Source organism: Sciurus carolinensis, chromosome 7, assembly GCF_902686445.1.
Source record: "Sciurus carolinensis chromosome 7, mSciCar1.2, whole genome shotgun sequence".
NCBI lineage: Eukaryota > Metazoa > Chordata > Mammalia > Rodentia > Sciuridae > Sciurus > Sciurus carolinensis.
Genome location: NC_062219.1, coordinates 41,983,691 through 42,007,198, shown reverse-complemented (window position 1 = coordinate 42,007,198; position 23,508 = coordinate 41,983,691). Strand labels below are relative to the sequence as shown.

The following is a 23,508-nucleotide window of genomic DNA, read 5'->3' as shown; positions in this document are numbered from 1 at the left end:
AACCTTAAGTGTAAGAAGAAAAAAAAAAAAAAAAAAAAAAAGGGTGCTAAGTATGTTTGCTACAGTCAAGGTTACTTTAGAAGGACTCATTTACAGACAACCAAAGGGGTAAAAATCACCTTGAAAACAATTCAGCTGTCAGGCCAGAAAATGAGCAGTTAATTCTCCAGTGCCAGGTTCCTTTTTTACACAGAAAAAAGGAAGATCTGCGTATTACAGTTCCCTAAATTTGAATTGCTAAAGAATTTACACATTCACACTTTCTCTTGAATTCAATTTATTTAGGAGAACACAGCCATTCAAAATTGTGGAATACAATATTAACACAGAATAAAGTCGGGGAATTAAACTGAATTAATTAATTAATTAATGCTCCAGTTGCATTAATAAATATTTTCATAGAAGCAAAAGTAGATTTTTAAAAGCTTTGTTAAATCACACAAATTTCTAAGTTTTTAATCTAAACTCACATTGCTTGATTTTCAAGTTGAAAGATTATAATAATATCTATCTCAATTGCATGGCAGTAGATACAAAAGCATTTTTAAACATCTGTTGAGCTGTGTAGTACATACTGTAAGCAGGAGTTTAATCTATAATAGTCCATCATTCTGGCCTTAGTTTATGGATAGAAAGCATGCTGGACAGCAGCAATACATATTATATAAATTATCCAACATTAATGTGGTGTAAAATCAATTATGCATGTATTTTAAATTATTTTTTTAATGTCAGGATGCTAAGCTATTTTGGTAGACTTAGAATTTCTCAGCTTTGTCATTATTAATTTGAGCTATTTCAATCTTTCAGTTTCTTCAATTTTCAAATGAGAACTGAACTAGATTTTTTATCTGTGTACCTTCTGAAACTTAGTATTTTGCAGTTTCTGCCCTACCTATCAGGTTTCCCATTTGAATTTCAAAACTTTACAAGTTTCAACAACTTCCTTCTAATCCAGTGTTTTTAAACAGTCTAAATCCTTTAACATTCCAATTTAAACCCATACTTCATTTGGGTTTATAATGACCAAATAGTTCATTTTGTTAGAGAAGGCCGTAATATCTACCCAAGGAAGATTACAATCTCATTAAGTATTCAATATCACCACCAACCTTCTGACTTTCTTTGAAGGCTCTGTGCCTCAATCTCCATCCATAACCTACACCACTGTCCACTGAACATTCCCTACTTGTGGTAAGTTCTCTGCTTTCCTATTAAGGGTAAATCTTAAATGAATTTGAGTGACCTGTATTTTTCAGACAACTAGCATGTAAGTAACTTGTTTATACAATTTTAGAATAGCTATGTTCTTCATAGTCTCCAGTCTCCCATAAGGCAACACAAAATATTTCAGAAGGCAGCCATACACATTTACTTATATGTTTTCTAAAACAGCTTAAGGAAGGTCTAGCAATTTTTTAAAAGCAAACCGACAATGTTTTGTTTTTACTTTTAATTTCATACTTAGAGCAGAGAATAAGCCTACCAATATTGACTTTATTAACTCACCACCATTATTCATAAAACTCACCCTTTGCAACTCATACTAATTCACATGATCAATGCACTTGGCAAAAATATGAACAGAATGGCAAGCAATAAAATCTAATTCATGCCAGAACAACACCAGAGAAGTTACACAGGAAGCACACACATATACAATTTACAAAAGTTGGGAATACTGTTAATTTCAAATAAATGATGACCAAAGTAGGACTTTCATGCCAAAAGTCCATTCAATCAAAATCACGATTTGTAAGAACAAGTGGTGCCACTAGTGTCCAAACATATAGCACGATGCCAATCCAACTGGATGATATTTTCACCCAGACAGCTGTCCACTGACTCTTCATCTCACGAGAGGGCTCATACCTAAAATTTGAGGAAAAACAAAAAGGGCAGGGGGAAAGGGTGTTGGATCATCAGCCATAAAGGTACTAACTTTATTCAGAAACATTCCTTAGATACAGCAATCTGCTGCTTGGCTTTCCACAGATTTAATGATATAATTTCCTTTAATGAAGTAAAGAACATAACCCTTTTAAGTAGTTCTTTTGTATGATATTCTGAGGTACTTCATGTATTTCTCACAAAAGAAACCGAATGTGACCTCTGGATAAACATATTACACATGAAGATTGTTCAGAATTACCCCATCCAACCGATTTCCACTTCCCTTGCTTCTTATATTTATAGACTGGGAAAGAAATATATCCCAAATTGAGCTGATTTTTAGGTTACTAAAATATACAAAAAAAACTTTGATCTGAAAGTCTTAACATTTATTATTATCTAACAGCCAAACAATTATTGAGAACTACTTGGATTCTTGCAGCTTAATATGATATGGTATAGAAATTTTTAAAAATATATTTTAGTACTAAATATCAATAAAAGCTGATCTTAAACAAATGCAAAGAATAATCTTTTTTCTTCATCTTTAGGTGACACTGAAGGTAATCTTACAAATTATCTAAGGGTATTATGCATTAAAAAATATCTTAAACAGAACTGCCCAAGCCATACAGTTCAATTTTAATCTTAAACAGAATCTTTAACTAATCATTTGGACAAAATCATACTTAAAAAAAAAAATGAAACACTATGAATTGCAACTTTCATCAGAATTCGATTTATGAATTAGTTTTAAAATGTTAAAAAGCATATAGTTTTAAAGAATTCTAAATCCATCTACATTACTGTATTCACACCAACAAAACAAATAAGGTATCTTTTATGTTGGGCTACATCAACTTAATATGCTTCTTTGTTAAGGAAAAAAAAAAGTTTTTTAATGAAATTCTCTTATTATATCACTTCAAACTTTGGAACTATTTCAATGTTTCCATTATTGCTAAAGCAAGGAAGTTAAGCCTGCATTTCTAGTACTGCTCTCACTATTCACTTAGCTGTAAATTTTGAAATACATTAGAGGATAAAAAGTACTTTGTATCCAATCATGTTTTACAAAAGAATTATAAGAAAAAAAATCAGAATTCTCATATCCAAAGTTTTTATAAAATATAAATACCTGTACCAGTTGGTAAGAGTCATCATGATATAAAGAGAAGCCAGGAAAAGCATGAAGTGAAAGAAGGAATAACTGTAGGTAACACCATCCCTTTCATTATCTACAGCTCGGTGAACATCATCACCATCCTCCAGTGATCCATCACTTCTGGCTCCACCATCTTCTATTAATGTTGATTCATCACTTGTTAGAGTCAGTTTATTAACCTGACTATTGTTTGAGGTACGGATGCTGCATGAAAGAGATCAGAAAAAGTAAATGATTTCTTAATCAACAGCTAGACTTCCTATTTTTTTTTTAAATCAGTTTTTCTTACCTTGAATAAAACACACACAATAAAAAGAGGATTAGTCCTATAATTCCTTGAGCATGCCACCACTGGACAGACTGCCCTTCCTTTGGGATAGAGCTTGTGATATTAAAGCCAATTATGCTTAGTAGACTAGGGTTGCAGTCTGTTTCTGTAAAGTAAATGAAAAGTCAAAATGTTAAGAATAACAACTTTTTTTAAGGAACAAAGTTGTTCATCTGTTGTTTATCTACCATTGCAATTTCAAATAGTTTTGCTTGAAAAGGCACAAGTATAACAATAAAATACTTGAAGATAATTTGTATTTATTAACAAGACCTTAAAAGAGTTTGTTTTGCTTCCTACTGCTCATTTTATACAAGTGCTGGGGAAAGTTCATTCATTTTATTTTCAACCTTTTTTGAGAGCTGAAAGATACAATGTGTTTATATACAGGAAATGGATAAATTCAGATGACCTAATGTTAGTAAAATTCTAGAGTTAGGAATAAAATGTTTTAAATCATAATGCAATGGCTTTTCTACCATGTGTTGTGGAACTACAATACTGATTTCATAAAGTTTATCAATTTGTCAAAGTACATCATTATAAAAGCCAAGACAGTTAAGTTACAAATAAAAACAAAAAGCAAGTTATTTGTAGAAATGACAGAGGAGACATAACAACCTAATATTTATTTATTTATTTAGCTAGCTCTTGTAAAAGATAAAGGACTGGCAAAGTTTTTTAAAGTGTCCAAAATATATTTATTTTTTTTTCCCACAAAGTCAGATCTGTCAGTCTTCATCTTCTTACTAAAAATGAGAGGTTACTCTCTGACACAAATGACTAATAATTTTCTATAACCACTTACTTGGAAAAAAATTAAGAATCTCTAACAAGTAATAAAGCATTTAAAGTTCTGTAAATTCAATTTGATTCAGGGAACATATTTTCTTTTTATGCGTTTGTGTGTGCATGTGTATATATACACACATACGTGTATATATGTCCATACACACATAGCTATTTATTTTAGGCAAAGAACATTTTCTTTTCTAAAACTAATTTCTCTCTCCGAAAATAACAATGTTGATTGCTATCCTATGGAATGCATGCAATACAACTAGTCAATAAAAAGTTTTGTTATAAAACCCAATTATATTCAATTGCAAGGGAGTCAGAGAAAAAGAATAATGTGAAAAAAATTACCCTATAATCAAGTCAAAAACATTTAGAGATTTTATTTCTTCCCACATATAACTTATTTTTCCTAACTTCCTTATAATTTTTTTTGTTGAAGGAAGAGAATTTAGTGAAAAAAAATTGTAAATACCTCAAAGATGAAATGATGTTGTGGATATAATATCTTCTGAGAGCCTCATTTTTAAGTATCTTAACCTCCCCAAATGACCACCTCTGAATAAAAAGAAATACTGCAGAACTCATTAAAATTAAATAAATAAAAACAAAACATACCTGGCTCATTGGTCATAGCAGACCAAGTCAAATACATTGTATAGATTGTAATTACTGAAGACTGTAACAAACCGGATCTTGGTTGTGATTCCTACAAACAAAATATTAAGCCATACAGATAAATATTCTGACATCATTCAAGATTTATGAAGAATCAGAAATGTATAAGTTTCATAAAAACTAATAGTATGAAAAGCATACCTGAATTTTTGGCAGAATAGACATTATAGAAGCACCAATGCAGAGGAGCATATTGACACTGATGAATGCCTTATTTTCTGAACAACTGGCTGGATGAGTATAGTAGACAAAGAACAAAACGATGGCAACCAAAGATAGCAGATAATTCAGAGCTGTAGCTGATAATAAGGCTATGAAAAAAATACAATTAAATAAGATTTTATCACAAATATTAGGAATTAGGCATGGCACTTGTTTTTTTTTTAAACTATCACTTTTTCAAGAAATTATATTTTAACATTGTAAAGGCCATCTATGCTAAGCCCATGGCTAATATTCTAAATGGTGAAAAACTGAAAGCATTCCCCCTAAAAACTGGAACAAGGCAGGGATGCCCTCTTTCATCACTTCTTTTCAATATCGTCCTTGAAACTCTAACCAGAGCAATTAGACAGACCAAAGAAATTAAAGGGATACGAATAGGAAAAGAAGAACTCAAACTATCCCTATTTGCTGATGATATGATTATATACTTAGAGGAACCAGGAAATTCCACCAGAAAACTTTTAGATCTCATAAGTGAATTCAGTAAAGTAGCGGGATATAAGATCAATGCACATAAATCTAAGGCATTTTTATACATAAGTGATGAATCTTCAGAAAGAGAAATTAGGAAAACTACCCCATTCACAATAGCATGGAAAAAAATAAAATACTTGGGAATCAATCTCACAAAAGAGGTGAAAGACCTCTACAATGAGAACTACAGAACACTAAAGAAAGAAATTAAAGAAAACCTCAGAAGATGGAAAGATCTCCCATGTTCTTGGATAGGAAGAATTAATATTGTCAAAATGGCCATACTACCAAAAGTGCTATACAGATTCAATGCAATTCCAATTAAAATCCCAATGATGTACCTTACAGAAATAGAGCAAGCAATTATGAAATTCATCTGGAAGAATAAAAAACCCAGAATAGCTAAAGCAATCCTTGGCAGAAAGAGTGAAGCAGGGGGTATCGCAATACCAGATCTTCAACTCTACTACAAAGCAATAGTAACAAAAACAGCATGGTATTGGTACCAAAATAGAAAGGTGGATCAATGGTACAGAATAGAGGACACAGACACAAACCCAATAAATACAATTTTCTCATACTAGACAAAGGGGCCAAAAATATGCAATGGAGAAAAGATAGCCTCTTCAACAAATGGTGCTGGGAGAATTGGAAATCCATATGCAACAGAATGAAACTAAACCCATATCTCTCACCATGCACGAAACTCAACTCAAAATGGATTAAGGACCTCGGAATCAGACCAGAGACCTTGCATCTTATAGAAGAAAAAGTAGGTCCAGAGCTTCAACATGTCGGCTTAGGACCAGACTTCCTCAACAGGACTCCCATAGCACAAGAAATAAAAGCAAGAATTAATACCTGGGATAGATTCAAACTAAAAAGCTTTTTCTCAGCAAAGGAAACTATCAGCAATGCAAAGAAAGAGCCTACAGAGTGGGAGAAAATCTTTGCCAATCATACTTCAGATACTGCACTAATCTCCAGAATCTATAAAGAACTCAAAAAACTCTACACCAAGAATACAAATAATCCAATCGACAAATGGGCTAAGGAAATGAATAGACATTTCACAGAAGAAGATGTACAAGCAATCAACAAACATATGGAAAAATGTTCAACATCTCTAGCAATAAGAGAAATGCAAATCAAAACCACCCTAAGATTCCATCTCACCCCAGTTAGAATGGCGATTATCAAGAATACAAGCAATAACAGGTGTTGGCGAGGATGTGGGGAAAAAGGTACACTCATACATTGCTGGTGGGGCTGCAAACTAGTGCAACCACTGTGGAAAGCAGTGTGGAGACTCCTTAGAAAACTTGGAATGGAACCACCATTTGACCCAGCTATCCCACTCCTTGGCCTATACCCAAAGGACTTAAAATCAGCATATTACAGAGATACAGCCACATCAATGTTCATAGCTGCTCAGTTCACAATAGCCAGATTGTGGAACCAACCTAGATGTCCTTCAATTGATGAATGGATAAAGAAACTGTGGTATATATATACAATGGAATATTATTCAGCCATAAAGAATGATAAAATTATGGCATTTGCAGGCAAATGGATGAAATTGGAGAATATCATGCTAAGTGAGATAAGCCAATCTCAAAAAACCAAAGGACGAATGATATCGCTAATAAGTGGATGATGACACATAATGGGGAGTGGGAGGGGTTAGTGTTAGTGTTAGGGTTAGAGTTAGGGTTAGGGAGGGGGACAAGAATGGAGGAAGGAAGGACTGTATAGAGGGAAAAGAGGGGTGGGAGGGGTGGGAGGGAAGGGAAAAAATAACAATGAATCAAACAACATTACCCTATGTAAATTTATGATTACACAAATGGTATATGCCTTTACGCCATGTACAAACAGAGAAACAACATGTATCCCATTTGTTTACAATAAAAAAAAAAATTATATTTTAAGTCACTAAATGCAGGCTACAAAAGCAAGGAAGAAAATTCATTCTGAATTCTATCACTGAGTAATTCTATAGTCTACACATATTTTCAAGGACAATAAGTAACATGCTTTTTAATATAACAGTTTACCAACTATGTTCATGTACGTTAGGCATTATTTTAAGAATAGAGGTAACTAGAACAGGAATACTACTCAAGGGTTTAAAAGAACCATAATTATTTGGTTATAAACCAGGGCACGAAAAAACAAAAAATATTTTCACTGTTAATGTTTACCCTACAAAACAATGATGCTTTTCCTTACCAACTTAAATCTTAAAAAAAATATATGTATGCAAGGGTAAGTCATTATTACTCAGTAAGACAACCTAAGCTGCTTCTACTAAAATTTCAATTAACAAAACAGGCATTTGTCTTTGTGTGAATATGTGCTCGATGTTTAAGAATTTGTTTAGATTTCCCTCACTGACAGGGCATCCATTCAATATTCCAGGCCCTGGGGAAACTGTAAAGAACAGACAGACACAAACCTTTGGAATTGTCACTGAAGAATGAGGGTATGTAAGTGAAGTTTCTGAATGACTAAAAGACAAACATCATAAACTAGTGTGAGAGAAAAATTAGGTCATAAGATTTCACTGGATTTGGCTTATACTGTTTTAAATTTTTTGTTAGCTAAAACCCAGATTATTTTACCTAAAAACTCAAATTTATGGCTTCTTAAAACAAAAAAAATCCAAAAAACAACAAAAAAAAAAAAAAAAGAAAGAAAGAATGAATCAAGCAATGATGAATTCATGTTCCCTGAAGACAATTAATACATGGAGCTAAGCAGTAACTGTGCACTTTAGCTGGGACAGTCATACTCTCTTATTCATCACAGTCCCTACTATTTGCCCAAAAATTGAGACACTTAAACTTTATCAGACACTTGAACTCTCTTCTCTTCATTTCTGTTACTTATTTGATCCTTGTAAGCATTTGAATTTTGACCCAAGTTTTCAGAGTGTAAACATAAGATTCAAGCTCATTATTATAAATAAACTTTAATTTCACTACCCCCTTAGTTATCTGATGCACATAATGGAATCCTTTACACAAATCCTATACACTTATGTTTATAGAATTTGCCAAAGTTTTTGCACTTTTTCTGTTTGCTGTTGTTTATAAATTCTATCACCATATGTTTATTTCTAGCAGTCCTCTTTCCTTTAAAATTTTACTTTTAACCTGTTATAGGTCAGGAAGTTAGGCTTAAAAATGTACATAATATAAGCAATTGGCTTTGAAATACTTATTATTCCTATTCAGGCTCTTTGGGTCTTTCTAGATTCTTAGGTATATTCCCAGGTAATCTGTCAAAAGATTCTTCAGCAAATTAAATTGCTGATACAATACAACACAATGCCACTCATAAACTTAAAATGAAAACTCTCTTCAAAAGAAATTAGACCATAAAAATTCTAACTGATTTCCCTATAGTCTCATGCCTGTTTTCACAAAAGTTCAACTACATCAAAGATGTTCTATGAGATAAAAGCTTACCTGCATACCAACATCTTGAGTTCCCTTCTTCCATTTTTTCAACCCATGATTCGTTCCATGAATGGGCAAAATCAATAAGTAAGACTAGCTGTATGAGGATGAAACAAAAGGCCCCTGCCATGCCTACATAAAACCACACTGAAAGAAAAAAATAGCATACATACAAGTGAATTTAGTTATTATTATTTCCTTTTCACAATCTCAGTACACAAAAGGGAAAATAGAATACAGATTTCTTGAATATGCAACTGGGGAAAAAAGAAATAAAAAAAAAAAAGAGTTATATAGCTCCATGTAACAATTATTATTTTGGTTTCCTTCAGAAAACATCAGCACCAAACCAAACAATTAAAAAACAAATTCTTACCAGTTGTAAAAGTTCCTTCTGGAATGAAGAATGCCCCAATAATAATTGCAATTGCTGCTGCAAATTTAAAGAACCAAAATCTAGAACAAAAATATAATATTAATAAACATCTAACAAATAATTTCATATATGAAATCTTGTAAGGGAATCTTAGAAAACAGCTATACTTCACACTTTATAAAACTGTTAAATTTTTTCTGAGGATACCCTGAAAATCATAAAAGACTTACAAAAACTGCATTTAAGATAGTTTTTAAAAAGGTATATTTGTCATTAACTCATGAGAATATTGGTTTATATGACATTAGAAGTGGGAGGTGCTATGTCAAAGTATAAAGCACACTGAAAAAATGAATAATTTGGTTCAACATATACCAATTAATAAAAGTAATTCACCACTTAAACAGAATTAAAGACAAAAATCCATGATCATCTCAAGAAATATAGAAAAGGTCTTTAAAGTCCAACACCCATTCATGTTAAAAATGCTGGAGAAGCTAGGGATCCAAGGAATTTACCTGAACATTACAAAGGCCATTTATGACAAACCCAAAGCCAATATTATATTAAGTGGAAAAAACTAAAGGCATCTCTTCTAACATCAGGAAAAAGACAAGGCTGTTCATTCTCACCACTCTTATTCCACATAGTCCTTAAAACATTAGCCAGAACAATCAGGCAAGAGAAGGACATCAAAGGCATATAAATAGGAAAAGAAGGCCCAACTATCTGTTTGCTGACAACATGAGTCTATATCTAGAAGACCCCAAAAAACTTTACCAGAAGACTTCTAGAGTTTATAAATGAGTTTAGCAAAAACAAGATACAAGATCAACACCTCAAAATCAATTTTCCTATACTCCAACAGTGATTTAGATGAGGAAGAAATCAGGAAAATCATGCCATTCACAATAACCTCAAAACAAAAACAAAAACAAAACCTCGGGAATTAATCTAACCAAGGAGGCAAGGAGGTAAAAGAGCTCTACAATGAAAATTATAGAACACTGAAGAAAGAAACTGAAGACCTTAGAAGATGGAAAGACATCCCATGTTCCAGGATAGGCAGAATCAATATTATCAAAATGGCCATACTACCAAAAGCAATATACAGATTAAATGCAATCCCCCTCAAAATGCCAGTGACGTTCTTCACAGAATTAGACAAAACAATTCTTAAACTTATTTGGAAGAATAGCCAAAGAAATACTAAGCAAGAAAAGTGAGGCAGGAAGCATCACAATACCTGATCTGAAATTATAATTCAGAGCTGTAGTAACAAAAACAGTATGGTATTGGCATCAAAATAGACATGAAGACTAATGAACATAATAGAAGACACAGAGACAAATTCATATACCTATAGCTGTCTGATATTTGACAAAGGCACCAAAAATAAATCTTGGTGAAAAGACAGTCTTTTTAACAAATGGTGCTGGGAAAACTGGACAGCTCTCTGTAGAAAAATGAAACTAGGTCTCCATCTCTCACCCTACACAAAATTGAAATCAAAATGGTCAAAGACTTAGGAATTAGACCAGAACCTTTACAATAATAACCTAATCAATAAATGGGCAAAACTAAACAGAAATTTTCAAAAGAAGAAACGCAAATGGCCAACAAATATCTAAAAAATATGTTCAACATCCTTAGCAATCAGGGATATGCAAATCAAAACTACACTAAGATTTCATCTTACTCCAGTCAGAAAGGCAATTGTCAAGAACACAAATAATAATAAATGTTGGGGAGGATGTGGGAAAAAGGTACACTGATAGACTGCTGGTGGGACTGCAAATCAGCCACTCTGCAAAGGAGTGTAGAGAGTCCTCAAAAAACGAGGAATGAAACCACCATATGACCCTGCTATCCTACTCTTTTTTCCCAAAAGATTTAAAATTGGCATACTACTGTGACAGTCACTTCAATGTTATAGCAGACAATTCACAATAGCTAAATTATGGAATCAACCCAGATAGATGCCCATTAACATGTGAATGGATTAATAAACTGTGGTATGTATGTATACAATGGAGTTCTACTCAATCATTAAAAAGAATGAAATTATGATATTTGCCGGTAAATGGATGGAAATGCTAAGTAAAAGAAGACAAACTCAGAAATGCAAAGGTCCAATGTTTTCTCTCATATCTAGAAGCTATAGTAAAATAAAAGAAAGGGGAAAGGATAGGATAATATAAAGAACTATTCAAATATAAATTAATAGATTTATTAGTGAAGAGTCTAGTAGAGAAAGGAGAATGGGAGAGGGGAGAGAGGACAGAATGGAAAAGGGGGAAGGAGAGGGGGAGGATCATGAACTGAAATTGGTTTCCATGCATGTATGAATTTGTTGGTATGAACCCAACCACTATGTACAACTATAAAAAATGAATAGTTTTAATAAAGATATTATAAATGCCTCCATCTAAAACAATAATTTTAAACAAGGAGTAAAAGGACAGAATGAAACAATATAAAACTATCAAATCATATTTTTCATTAGTATGAATATTCCATGTTTATTCCTAGATGTTACCAGAAAAGCAAAAGCAATATTTTTTAGAACATTAATGCAGGGGGGAGGGAGACAAAATTCAAATCATTCAAATCAAAACAAAACATTAAAGTGCTATATGTGGTCATCTATATTAAAAGACATTAAAAAAATGAAGACATAGAAGTTTCTTTCTGGTCGTCCAGTACAACCAATCAATACCTTGTTTTAGGGATAAAGTTTTGCATTTTGTCTACATTGAAAGTCTAGGAAACTGAGTTCTTTGTAAGAGTAGAGATCCACAAAAGGCTAAAAGGAGAAGGAACAGCTCTTCCTTAATAGTCAAATATGTACATATTCTCTTTTTAAAGAGAATATATAATGTTTATAAAACATTATAAATAACAGGTTATACCAACAAATAACCCAAAGCTGTTACTTATCACCCAAATCTGACGTATTCTAGTAGAAGCAAAAGTTTTCTTACCTTATTCATAAATAGACAAAATAATTTTGTAAATTATATTTATTTGCTTTAATTTTTTGATTTTTTTACTTTTTATTTTTTGTACCAGGCATTGAACCAGAGGGTACCTAACTGCTGTGCCACATCCCCAGCCCTTTTTAATTTAGAGATAGGGTCTCACTGAGTTGCTCAGGGCCTCAGTAAGTTGCTGATGCTGGTTTTAACTCACGTTTCTCCTGCTTCAGTCTCCTGAGCCGCTGGGATTATGAGCATGCACCACCATGCCCAACTACTTTGAAATTTCTTTAGACAGATTCAAAATTAATGAGAAGAAACTATCCAGAATTTTATGTTGAAGTTTATTCAAAACTCACCCATTGTGTATTGCAGCTCTAGGATCACTGCTGCTCTTCACTTTGATCATGAGCAAAGAAAGGAGAAGATAAAACATAGCCAAGCCAAAGCACAAACGATATACAGCTTTATAGCCAACCAAAATATTACAGGGAACAACACCTTTCTCATTCTCACAAAATCCAGGAATCTAGAAAAACAAAAATGAATTTGTGATTCATATTTTTCATTAAGAGCAGTGAAAGTTCTGTGTAATCAAATAGTTATATAAAAGTTTGAAAAATATAAGTTTTCTTTATAGTTTATGATGAATATGTAATCAAGATTAAGTCTGGTATATTTTAATCAGATAAAAATTAAAAAAGAGGTAAACTTCTATGTGATCAAATGATAAAACACCAATGTTAATCCTAAACTGGATGTTTGAGTTGGAGATTTATTCTAAATTTTTACAACTCGTATTCTATTGTGATATATATAAGAGAACAAATAAAGTCAATCAAAGTTTTAAAGAATCAGAATAAGTCTGTTCCTAAGAACTAAAAAGAATCAGGAATACTTAAGTTCTTTTTGAATTTTGGTTCCTCATTTTACAAGTGCTATTTCTGACCATGAATGGATTTGATTTAACAAGAGTTAGCAGTAGTTTTATATGTTAACTTAGAATCTTGAAAAAGACTGATAACCATTTTATAAAGTCATACTGCAAGGAGCTTGGGATGTGACTCATTAGTACAGAGCTTGCATAATGTGTAAGGCCTTGGGTCTGATTACCAGCACCACCAAAAAGAAAAGTCACACTACAATCAGAGTACAAGAATGATTTTTTATGTGAAATAACTGAAGAGTATTATCCAGAATTACATTATTCATATATCTGGAGAATGAATTATTTCTTACTGCTCCTTTCACTCCCAGCATTCTAAAGATTTATGACACTAGTCATGTAGTAGTTCTCAAGTCCAAGGTCTACTTCTTAGTTCTCACATTCCTTAATCTTTTCTATATATAGACATTGTCCTATTATTATTAAAACTTTTCCTAAAGTCTGTTCATCTCTTGGTTCTTCAGTTCTTATTGCTCCTTCAGAGGTTCTCCTTTCTCTATCAACTCCTTTAAGAACTTTCGGCAAAGTTCTAGTAGCACTGCTCACTCTGAATGGTCTTGTTCAGCACATGCTGCCATGGTTTCAACTTGTATCTTTAACTCCAAGACAACTACTAGCTCTGATTTCTCTTTGAGTTATACAACGTGTTTTCTACTTCCTGCTAGATGTTATGTATTCCACATAGATGTATGCCTAAAATTCCTATGCTGAAACCCTAATCCTCAATGGAACAGTATTATGAAGTGGGGTCTTTGGGAGGTTAATTAGATCATGAGGATCGAGCCCTCATGATGAGATTAGCAACTTTACAAGAAGAGATAGGAGAAAGTCTGCTTCACCTTCACCAAAATTCAACCATGCTGGCACGACAAATTCCTGTTAAGTCTATAGTATTCTTGTTATATTAGCTTGTTATAATTCTTGTTATATTTATATATCTTAGTTATATAAATATACACATGTGTGATGCAGAATCTCCATATTAACATGCTAGAAACTAAATTTATTATATTTTCCCCATCTCCTTCCACAATCTGACTCCCTAAAAAAAATGAAAACCAAACAAAAAAATAAAATACCTTTATATTTCTTTCTGGTTTACAGTAACACCTTCCTGCCAATTTTCTAGGTTCAGAACCTGACTGTTATTTATGATTCTATCACTACTAATATTTAAATACCAGCCAGATTCAGTCAGTTCTATACTCATTAAAAACTAGTTTAAGACTTCTATATAATAATGCTAATCAATATTCTAATCAATTTTATTTTAACTTAGAATCTCAAAAAACACTAATAACATTTCAGTCATATTGTAATCTAATTGATTAAAATATAAATGCTAATCAATATTCTATACAATATTGCTAATAAAAACAATAGCCTCCATATTCAACTGCTTGACTTCTATCCTTCCTAATTATCAGATTAATCTTCCTAAAGAAGAGATACTCTGCTTAAAACCTTTAGTAATTATACTTCCTAATTTTTTATCTCTGCAAACAAAATACCTACTCATTTTTAGAATGTTCCCTTTTCAGGGCAGGTAGGGGTGGGAGGAAGCAAAAGAATGGCTTCTTTTCCATGACACTCACTGAAATTCAGTTATCTGTTTAAAATTACTTCTTTCCTTGGATTGTCAGAGCACTTTTCTCTACCACCATCACAGAACTTAATGAGCTACCTTATATTGTCTCTTTCCTAAAAGTTACGAACTACTAAAATTGTGATTACACATTATCTATTTTTACATTATACTCTTTTTAAACCCCAAATATCAGTTTTATACATATTCTATAGTTTCACTTAATCAGTCAATAAGAAAAAAGACTAACCTTATTTAGTTGTTCTTCCATTCCTGGTATCAACATTACACAAGCTACACATACTCCAACAAGCAAAAAAAGTGCATAGATCAATCTGGTTACTGTGGAGTTGTTTCCACTAGGACAGCATCGGCAGAGCAAACATGGGGCACTACCACACAGACATGGTATCTAGGAAAAAGAAAATTATTAAAAATAAGTACAGTTTAAAATTATTTAGTGAAATTTTATATTTTACCTGTTCAAAGGAGGGGGAATTGAAACTAATTACCACTGGACAAAAAGTATTTGGTTCATATATATTATCTACAAACTAAAAAACTTAATAACTTTTGTGTAAAGAAAGAGCAAAGTCAAGCATAAAAAGCTCTTGATCTCTATACCAAGCAAAATGAATAAAATTACTTAAAATAACACAAGGAACGAAATAACCATCAAGAAATAAAATTTAGCTACAAAATAGATTATTCATGAGTAGCATAGATGCTATGCCCACTTAGAGACTCTGTCCTTTAGTCCTCAGGTATCATAATGATACACACATACCACAGGAAGTACTATACAAAACAGACCCATTATAACTAATAAAACAGAGGAATAGAGCTGTTGTCTATAAGCTTCTAGAGGACAGAAATAAATGTCACAGCAACTATAAGCCTACTCTTACCAAAAATTAAAAAATAAACAGCTCCCTTCAGATAAAGAGAAAGAAAAAAGGTCTTTAAATACCAAGTCAGTAAGAAAATTCCCTATCAATACTTCATTTGAGTTATAGGGAAAAGGGGAAAGGCTTAAAATTAAAAAGGGAAATCTCAAAAATGAAATGAGGTAATAACAGAAGATGGAAAGGGGAATCACACAGCTAAGAAATGAGAAGTGGAAAAATAAAGAATAACTTTGGTGCTAAGGAACAAAAAGACAAAACTCAAGGAAAATAAGACTGGACAAGTACCTAAATTCAGACCAACCTCCTGCCTTAACAAAGGAAAAAAAAAACGTAACAACAATATTTCAGACAGTAACAATAAATGCAGGGCAGTAATTTCTGAGAGGAGGTATCTTGAGCCCTATGATTGACCCATTTCTCTTCTTGGGGAGAATGCCAATGTAGGAAGGGAGATACAGACTGAGACCAATGGTCTACATGATGTAAGGAGACAGTTGGGAATTCAGAGAAGTGAAGACAATGAATTCCTAGGGCAGAATCCTGGAAAAGAAAAAGCTACATAGAGAGCAAGCTCTAGCTGAGCACTGGTTGACATGTGCATTTGAAAAAATTACTCAAGGGGGTAGTGGTAGCTGGTACTTAAGAGTTCTATCACCCAGACTGAAAAAAAAATCTTGTAATCCTTGAAACACTGCATAGAGAAATGATACTGGTGAGAAAAAAAAAAAAAAAAATCTGCCATTTGATTTAAGGTTGTACTTGTTTCATTTAGCAAAGTTTAAAAGCAAACAACAAAAAGATCAAATTCTTTCCCAATAACTCACCTATGTCCAAAACAAAGTCCAATAATTTATTTTTTTAAATATGTAAGTATATCTAGCCCTCAGTAAGCTAAAATTTCTGGGACACCTATTTAAAAAACTGGCAGGCATGCAAGGAAGTAGGAAAATACAATCCATAAAGAGATTCAATTAGTCAAAACCAACCTGGAAATAAAAGATACTGAGTTAACTAAAAAAAGAGGGCCTTGTAATATTATTATAACTATACATCACATGCTCAAGGAATTAGAGAAAAACAAGCTGAAGAAGAACATGAAAGATAATTTAAAAGAACCATACCAACATCAGTAATGTAAAATAAAATATCTTAACCCAAATACTTATAAGACATAGCAGAAAAGATTAGGGGATCTGAAGATACAGCAACAGAAAAGATTCAAAATGAAAATCTGATAAAAAGCATCACACCATTGCCAGAAAACTAAACTGCTTGATAAGTGAAATTAGTCTCTGAAGTTCAGAAGAAACTGTTAAACTTTCCCAATTTAACAAAAATTAGAAACTAACAGATCTAAATTCAGTAAAGCCCTAGCAAAATAAGTATGATGAAACTATACCAATAACATCACAATCAACTGCTTAAAGACAATGACAAATGAGAAATAAAGACACATTTTACACAAAGAAACAGAAAGAAATCATACTTCAAATGAACACTTCAAGCCAAAAGTACAGGTTTAGTCTGGGAAAATCATGCTGCTTCAACTTTGGAAAATCAACCAATGAAATTCATCAGATTAATATGAAAGAAAAATCACTATGTTGATCTCAATGAATTTAAAAAATATTTGGCAAAATTTAATGTCCATTTTTGATCAAATCTAGGCAAACAAGGACTAGAAAAGAAAATCCTCAACTTGATAAGGGATATTTCTAAGTATCTGTTGCTCTCACTTAAATTTAATGCTTTAAGTGTAAGTGCCTTCCCTATAAGATCTGAAACAAGACAAAGGCATTTGCTTTTGCCACTTTACTGAACTTCACACTGAGCATCCTAGCCAGCACAATGAGGGAAGGAAAAAAAAAAAAAGACACACAAATCATAATGAAAGACATAAAACTGCCCTATTCATATTTAAATACAATTGACTACACAGAAAATCCCAAAGAAACTATAAAAACGCAACTATTACTAATAAGCAAGCTTAGTAAGGTCACAGGATACAAAGTTAACATACACATATCAAACATTTTTATATGCTAGTTACAATTAGAAATTGAAATTAAGCAAATAAAAGCAATACTTTAGTATAAATCTATCAAAATATGTACAATATGCAAGTTATGAATATCATAAAATATTGGTGAAAGACATCAAAGACTTAAATAAATGGCAAAATATATTGTGTTCATGGAAGATTCAATATTTTGAAAATAACAATTCTTTGCAAATTGATCAACAGTTTCAAACCAAGTCCAATGACAATTCCAACAGCAGTTTTATAGAAATAAACTAGCTACTTTAAAAATGTATACAGACAGGCAAAGGATCTATAATATATAAAACTGTTTTTAAAAAAGTATAAAATTTGAAAAATTCACACTTCTTGATTTTAAGACTAACTTTAAAGCACAGAAATCAGTACAGAGTTGTATAGATGAAACAAACACATAAAGAACAAACAGTTCAGAAATAGACTTTTGCAACTTTGGTCAAAGGATTTTTGAAAAAGATGCCAAAGCAAATCAATTTGGAAAGGATAATATCTTAATAAATGGTGCTGAAATAACTGGGTATCCATATATTTTTAAAAAGTGTACTTTAAGTTATTATCAACCCTCTATGAAAATTCACGTAAGATTTTCTAATTATAACAAAACCACCTACAAAATAAAAAAACTGATAATGTGTGCCTCATTAAAATTTAAGATAGTATGAAGAAGATAAAAGGCTATATACTTCATATTTGCAAATCAGGTATATGACAAATCATTTTCATCCAGAATTTAAAACGAACTCTCAAAACTCAGTAACAAACCATTAAAAAAATGTACAAAACATTTAAACAGATACCTAACCAAAAGTAGACATAATGATGGCAAATAAATTCCTATGATGTCCCCTTTCATACCTGTTTCTTGGTAGTATCTAAGGGATCCTTAGACTTGTTCTGAGACCAAGATTAGGATTCTTTTTTCTTTTGTAAACATGTCTATATGAACTCTTAAAAATCATCTCTGGGATGTTTGGCCTAAACGTGGATTTAATGATTATAATGTCTTCAAGGGCTTTTTCACATGAGTGTAGGACCTACTTCATCTCAAGGTGTTATGTTCCAGATCAATTCCACCTATTATTATAATGTCTTCTTAAGAGTATGTGCTCTAAAACTATTGTGTCTTTGACCTACATCAACTTACACTTCTCTTATTTCTGCTTGGCTTGCTATCTTTCAAGAGCTTTTGGAAGCCTACTGTGTATCCTCTGGTTTGACAGTCTTCACATTTAGCAAATGTTACAATCTCAGTTGAAAGCCAACTAAAACATGGATTCATTGATTTGAAGACTGTTATTCATATAATTTCAGGCAGTATGAACCAGGATTTAATTACCTTCACATTCTAAGACTTATAAATATGATTACAATGATCTTATGGGTATACTTGAAATGAACACAAAATCCCATCTCCTTTTGCAGCCTCCTTTCTGCCTTGAAACTTGATTTTTGGTGTTAATGTAGTTCTTCTGATCAAGGATCAGGGGCTTACAGTCCTTTCTGCTCTTAACTGGAAGAGGTGGTAGAATACATTAATCACATCCTTTTTTCTTCCAGATGCTTCAATTTTCAATGAAAGATTAATACAAGCCATGACAACAATATCAAAACTGCCTGATGAGAGATTTGGAATTGAAGAAGTGGAACAGCGTTTGCCCCTGTTGCCTTTTCCAACCAGAGGAGGACGTCAGAGGCCTAGAAGAGTGATCAATGATGAGTGACACTACAGAGTACAGGGGTCACAGGTCGGGATGCAGCCTATGGTGCAGGAGCAAGAACTGCCTGTGGGGGGTCGGGCCAAGTACAGCAGCCTGGTGACACCAAGATGCCATGGTCCCAAGTAGCTGCCTGCACACCTAAGGCAGTTGAAGCCTGGCGGGACTAACAGCACAACCTCAGGCAGCAAGCATGTCCACCTTTTGGGAAACATAACTTCTAAGGAAAAATCAACCATTACACAAATCTAAACTTAGACATGCATATAGCTGGGTAAAAGTCTGGGGTTAACTAAATACATAGAAAATAAAGCAATCTAACTTCAATGAATACAAAAAGTTGTAGGTGAAAGGAAAAGTTATTGTATATTTATTAAATGAATGAACTACAAAGATCATTACAAGGTAATAAAAATAAAAGCTAAGATTTAAATATTTACAATAGTTTTACATATATTAACTAATTTAAATAGTCATAATTTATGTTTAACTAAAATTATAAGTATTATGGAAAGACAAGGGGACATAATGATTATGTATGTATGACTTTGGTAGGGGTTCAGAATGAGGGCCAGCTGAAATCAAGGAACAGGTGGTAAGTCTTCATCTTCCAGTTAGATGACAATGTCTAAAATAAAACAAACCAAAAGGCCCTCCAAATTAGGCATATAATATATAAATGTTATTTAGAAATACTTAGATAAAATATTTAAGGAAACACTGCCTCTCAAAAGTGAAAATGTGAGTGCATTGTTTTTTCCTAAATCACATAGAACTATATGCACATAGAATTCTGAATTAAAAGGTCATTAACAAGAGCTAGGATATAGGAGAATCGGTGACTATTATGTTTTTATACCTCTTGTACCAGTGGATTTAAAACTAAAATGTCCTTAAAAATATATCTGACATCAACATTTCATACAATCATTTGTCCTCAAACTTCGGATTTCTCAACTATGGAACTACTGACATTTTGAACTGAATGATTCTTCATGGTTGGGGGCTGCCTTGTACACTGTAGAATACAGTCTCCTGGCCTCCACCCAGGAGATGGAAGTGGCACTCCTCACCTCAAGCTCAGTAAAAAATGTATGCAGACATTGCCAGACGTCCCAGTGGTGGATGGATGTAGGGGCAAAATCATGCGTTACTAAAAGCCATTGCTACAGAATCACCTCCTTAGAGGTATCTATTTAGAAACTCTCCTGATTTAAAAAAAAAAAATCATTCAGCAATTCTTTAGCATTACTTTTTCTTTGATTAAATTGAGATAAACTAAATTTAATGCTTTGCATAACATGTTTAGCATGCTACATTTACTAAAAATTATCTATTCATCCATCCATTGTGTATATGCATTGACAGAAGAAACTGGTGGTGGGATTTTCTGTGATTTTTAAATTTTATGTGTACTCTGAATTGCTTAGCTTTTCACAGCAATTATGAGTCATTTCTACAAAAAATGTTACTGGGTTAAAAAATAAAAATCTTGCAGAAGCTGGCACAAAATAGGCACTCAGTAATTACTAGCTCTTTCTTCAAAAAAAAAAAAATGATAGTTGTTGTATATGAGGCCCAGTCACTATTCACCAACACCAATGTTGAAATTATAATGGAGTAAGTGCCTAATTAAAAGTAGCTGGTAAAGTAATTTTTCTCTTTCATACTTTTTGCATAGTTCAGAAATGTTCAGAAATGTAGAACATTTCTACACTTATAAGAAAATGACTTTTACTAAATTTGATTAAATCTGCAGAAAACGATTAAAAAAAAAGAGGGTGGTCCGTTTGTAGTTCTATATTACCTGATTTCATTTAATGATGTGAATGTGAGTTTTGAAAATTTGAGTAATTTTAATTTCATTAAAACTTGTAAGTAAATGAACATGTTAACTGTTATGAATGTTTAAGAGATGGATTTGTGTATCACAAAGCAAATTTCATTATTACAGATATGTAATAATGAAACTTGCATAATTCAGAAATAAAGAGACAGAAGCACATAGGAAACATAGGAAAGGGCAAAGAACTGACTCAAATTATACACTAAAAATTCTTAGGTTGGCCATGACTTAGAAGCATGATATGCAACATTGGTCACCTAGCTTTTTCTCCATTTTTCAGAGACCTCATTATCAGAAGGTAAGAAAACTGCTTATGTGATACTACCTTGTCAGCATATTTAATTAAGTGACTAAAAGGCAGTGTCAGTTTTAACAAGGGCATTCTTCTAGTCAACAAAAGTAGTTGTACATATTTGTTCTCAAGGTATCCTCCAGAGTTATTTTCTTTCCAACTTAAGATACACATAGAAAAAAATTTCTTAAAATTTTAAAAAATACAAACAGCAATTTTCCTGGAGACAAAAAAGGTTGCTCATCACTGAACACAAGAATGAAAATACAATGCAAAACACATATCACTCTTTTTAAATCTCTACAATCTACAAAGAAAGAAAACTGGAAAACATCTGACATTTCAAGTAAGATTACATAATATCTTACCAAAAAAAAATCAAGGAAAACAATCTCATGATAATCACTTATTACCTACAGTACTTCTTATTACACTAAATTCACCCCTTTTGTATAAAAGACTCAATAGACTCAACTAGACTCAAAATTTTATTGAGATAAACATAGGTTCCCACGCACAACTGCGAGAATACAGCATAATTAAGAGAACTGGCTGGAATAACAACTTCCAAATAAGTTAACATTTACAGTTCAACCCACAACAAAACTTTTTGAAAAGAGGTGAAGTATGTAAAATAATCAGTGTGTTGGTTAATGTATAATGGGATTACTCGGGAAGTCTGACAAGCAATTGTTTGAAATGAAATATAAAATCACAAATAACATTTGAATCTAAATACTTCACCCAAAGTTACCAAGATCTTTATTAAGTGTACTGCCAATATGTTGTCTTTTTTTTTTTTTTTTTTTTTTCCTGGAAGGAGGGAAAGGTTACCTTTAAAAAACAGATTATGTGCGCCACCTGGATTAAAATATCTTGCGACTATAATGAAAATGGTTTCACGATAACGACCCTATCTAATGAAAATGAAACATTCCCAAACGCACATCAAAATTCTGACTGCACATGTATGCTTTATGTCAAAAGATGTCCACCAAACTGGACATCTTTTCCAGGTATGTAAAATCATTATTTGAGAAGCACAGTGATTCCTCAATGCCATTAAGGCCAAAGACCTAGTGGCAGAGCGAAGATTGTTTATTTCAGAAACGATATCACTACATCAGTGCCAGGCTGTCATAAATAACGGACACTTCTTAAACGTGCTCTGCCTGTCAGAACAAAGAGGCCTCCAGGGATGACAGTGCCGCAGTCTGAGGTCGCCCGGGAAGAGATGACACCCGGAGAGGGGGCACCCGGCAGAAGGAAGGCCGAAGCCTTTGAAGAGAAGGCCTAGGCAGACACAAAAGGCTACCTAATGGTTCCTGAAAGAAAGGGAGGCAGTTTTCATGAAACGGGTGGGGGAGGGGACCACCAGCTCGCTCCACCTCTTCCATCTGGCTCATTTTCCCATCTGCACTGCACCTCACGGCCCCCGAGGCAAGTGCTTCGCAAGGCCGAAGGTAAAAGCCGAATCAGAGTGACCAGAGGGGATGGGAAAAAAATGGGGACAGAAGGCACTCCCTGTTGGGTGGGGTAGCACGTTCCCGTTGGGCCTCATCCAGCCCCGCCCTGGTAGCTCTCTCCTGTTTCTCACGCTAGCGTGCGGAACGCCGAAAAGAAACCAACTCACCCAGCTCGCCATGGAGCACAGCCCCAGGACGCTGCCCATCTTCACAGCGTCGCAAGAACTGCGGGTGCCGACAAAATGGAGACAGCCTCTTTCTTGCTTTTCAGGGCTTATTTACTATCTGAGAGGCACTTCCTGCGCAGAGCCCACC

The 23,508-nt window shown here is 33.2% G+C and overlaps 1 protein-coding gene across 1 annotated transcript; it reads right to left on the bottom strand.

Annotated features, from left to right (window-relative positions):
- Positions 1-264: 264 nt before the first annotated feature.
- Positions 265-23,508, bottom strand: Serinc1 (serine incorporator 1). The gene is made up of 10 exons (XM_047557718.1): positions 23,361-23,508; positions 15,158-15,319; positions 12,736-12,905; positions 9,399-9,478; positions 9,032-9,169; positions 5,001-5,170; positions 4,800-4,890; positions 3,348-3,492; positions 3,032-3,262; positions 265-1,872 (listed from the first exon to the last, which is right to left on the bottom strand). Exons 1-10 carry the CDS (start codon positions 23,397-23,399, stop codon positions 1,737-1,739), a joined length of 1,362 nt encoding a protein of 453 aa, XP_047413674.1. The 5' UTR covers positions 23,400-23,508; the 3' UTR covers positions 265-1,736.